At 40.0% G+C, this 1,806-nt stretch overlaps 1 protein-coding gene across 1 annotated transcript in view; it reads left to right on the top strand.

Annotated features, from left to right (window-relative positions):
- Positions 1 to 1,806, top strand: part of LOC101344191 (tolloid-like protein 1) — a 271,716-nt gene that overhangs the window by 204,931 nt on the left and 64,979 nt on the right. Inside the window, exon 12 of the mRNA XM_004390077.1 lies at positions 483 to 628. Coding sequence (XP_004390134.1) covers positions 483 to 628 — 146 coding nt within the window. The remainder of the gene's footprint in view (positions 1 to 482; positions 629 to 1,806) is intronic.

The following is a 1,806-nucleotide window of genomic DNA, read 5'->3' as shown; positions in this document are numbered from 1 at the left end:
TTCACTTCTGATCAGCTGTTTTACCTGAGGTCCATAGACCAAAGAAAGAAGCTCGGGGAATCGCAGAGCAGACTCAGATAGAATACATTTACAAAATCCCTTTGTTGTTGTTAGGAGCCGTCGAGTGGGTTGGTTCCAACTCATAGACCCCCTACGTACAATAGAACGAAATACTGCCCAGTCCTGCGCTATCCTCACAATCATTGCTGTTTGAGGCCATCCCTAAAGGTTTTTAAAAATTAAAAATAAAGATACGAAATAACTGTGGTTAAAAAGAGGCAACTATTCCTTGAGCTATTATCTGATATTTACATTTAAGTGACTAGGTATTTTACCATCTAAATATTTACAACAGTACAACCAGCTAACTTTGGTTTTTATAACCTGATCTGCTGGTACGAATTGAAACATTACCTTAGGAGAAAATGAAAAAGAAATGGCATGTCAAAGTTTGTTTATTTATTTGTTTTTGCTTTCCTCAGCAATCTGTGGAGGTGAGATTCGTAAAAACGAAGGACAGATCCAGTCTCCAAATTATCCTGATGACTATAGACCAATGAAAGAGTGTGTGTGGAAAATAACAGTGTCTGAGGACTATTATGTCGGATTGAACTTTCAGGCCTTTGAGGTAAAGTGTTTCTGGCAACCTTCACGGAGCGTATCCTCAATAAATGCCAGTGGCCTTTAAGGGAATCCTCATTAAATAAGGAAAGAAACAGAAAATCAGTCTTTTAATCAGTAAAGAAGCAAAGGATCGCCTATAAAATGTAACATCAAGAGCTAAAGGGTTTTTTTTCCCCCTTCTTTTCCTCTTGTTGCAGACATTTTCAAGAAGATTAAAGTGAGTTTACATTATCTGTGCTATTTGAATTGGAATGTTTGAAGTACTGACAATAGTTTCTTTTGACAAATGCACGGGCTTGTTTCACAAGACTGCTTGAAAGGTCCATTAAATAATAGAACCTCTATTTCTCTTCTAAACCAAGAGGTTAAAAGGTAGATACTCTTTTATGGTTAGAAGAAAAAATCCATTTTTCACCGTTTTACCACTATACAGAAAATTGTTTATATCAAAAATAGGAATGTAAGTGTTCTTTGGAGCTCTCAACCTCCTTAGAAATGTTTCTCAGGGAGAAGATAAGCACCAATGTTGCTTTATTAGATGAGGGGTCAGAATAAACCACAGCCCGGTCAGAATTGTGGATCAAAGTCGGAGTCCAAAGCTACCAAACTGTGTAAGGAGTCGTTTTTTGTGGAGTAGGAGGAACTGAGCCAGGGATTAAAGGCCAAGAGATGGGGAGATTTGTCCAGAACTCTAGAGAATGTTTAAATCAACGACAGAATCTAGAGATTAAGAGCCCAAGGTGAAGTGGGCGGAAATAATGAGATAGTGGGAGGTAGTCTAGGCAAGGGTTGGAAATCCAGATGCCGTTTTTGGAGATCTTTGCTTCTTCATTGCTTGGAAGGCTGATTCCTGTCCAGGTGATCAAAAGGCAGTCAAGACCCCCATGCCCTGCCGGGGTGTGCTTGCCGTTGAGTACAGGGTTCATGGTTACCTCTCTGTCCCCACAGCAGGAGCCACTGGGATAAACAGGCATTGCCCATCAGCCCAGGGAATTCCACACCCAGCCTGAAGGCCTGCACACTTTGTCTCTTTGTGTCTGCCTCTGTCCCCTCCCATGAACCATTTAATTTCCCAGACCTATTTTCTTTCATCATGAAAAAATATGTCTTTTGTTCTTTGCTCATAGATTGTATTTTATGCTGCTGACCATTTTGCATTTCTGGAAATCTTGGTTCTGATAT

This window comes from Trichechus manatus, unplaced genomic scaffold (genome assembly GCF_000243295.1).
Source record: "Trichechus manatus latirostris isolate Lorelei unplaced genomic scaffold, TriManLat1.0 scaffold00281, whole genome shotgun sequence".
Lineage (NCBI taxonomy): Eukaryota > Metazoa > Chordata > Mammalia > Sirenia > Trichechidae > Trichechus > Trichechus manatus.
The sequence above is the reverse complement of the archived record's forward strand: the minus strand, read 5'-3'. Positions and strand labels throughout refer to the sequence as shown.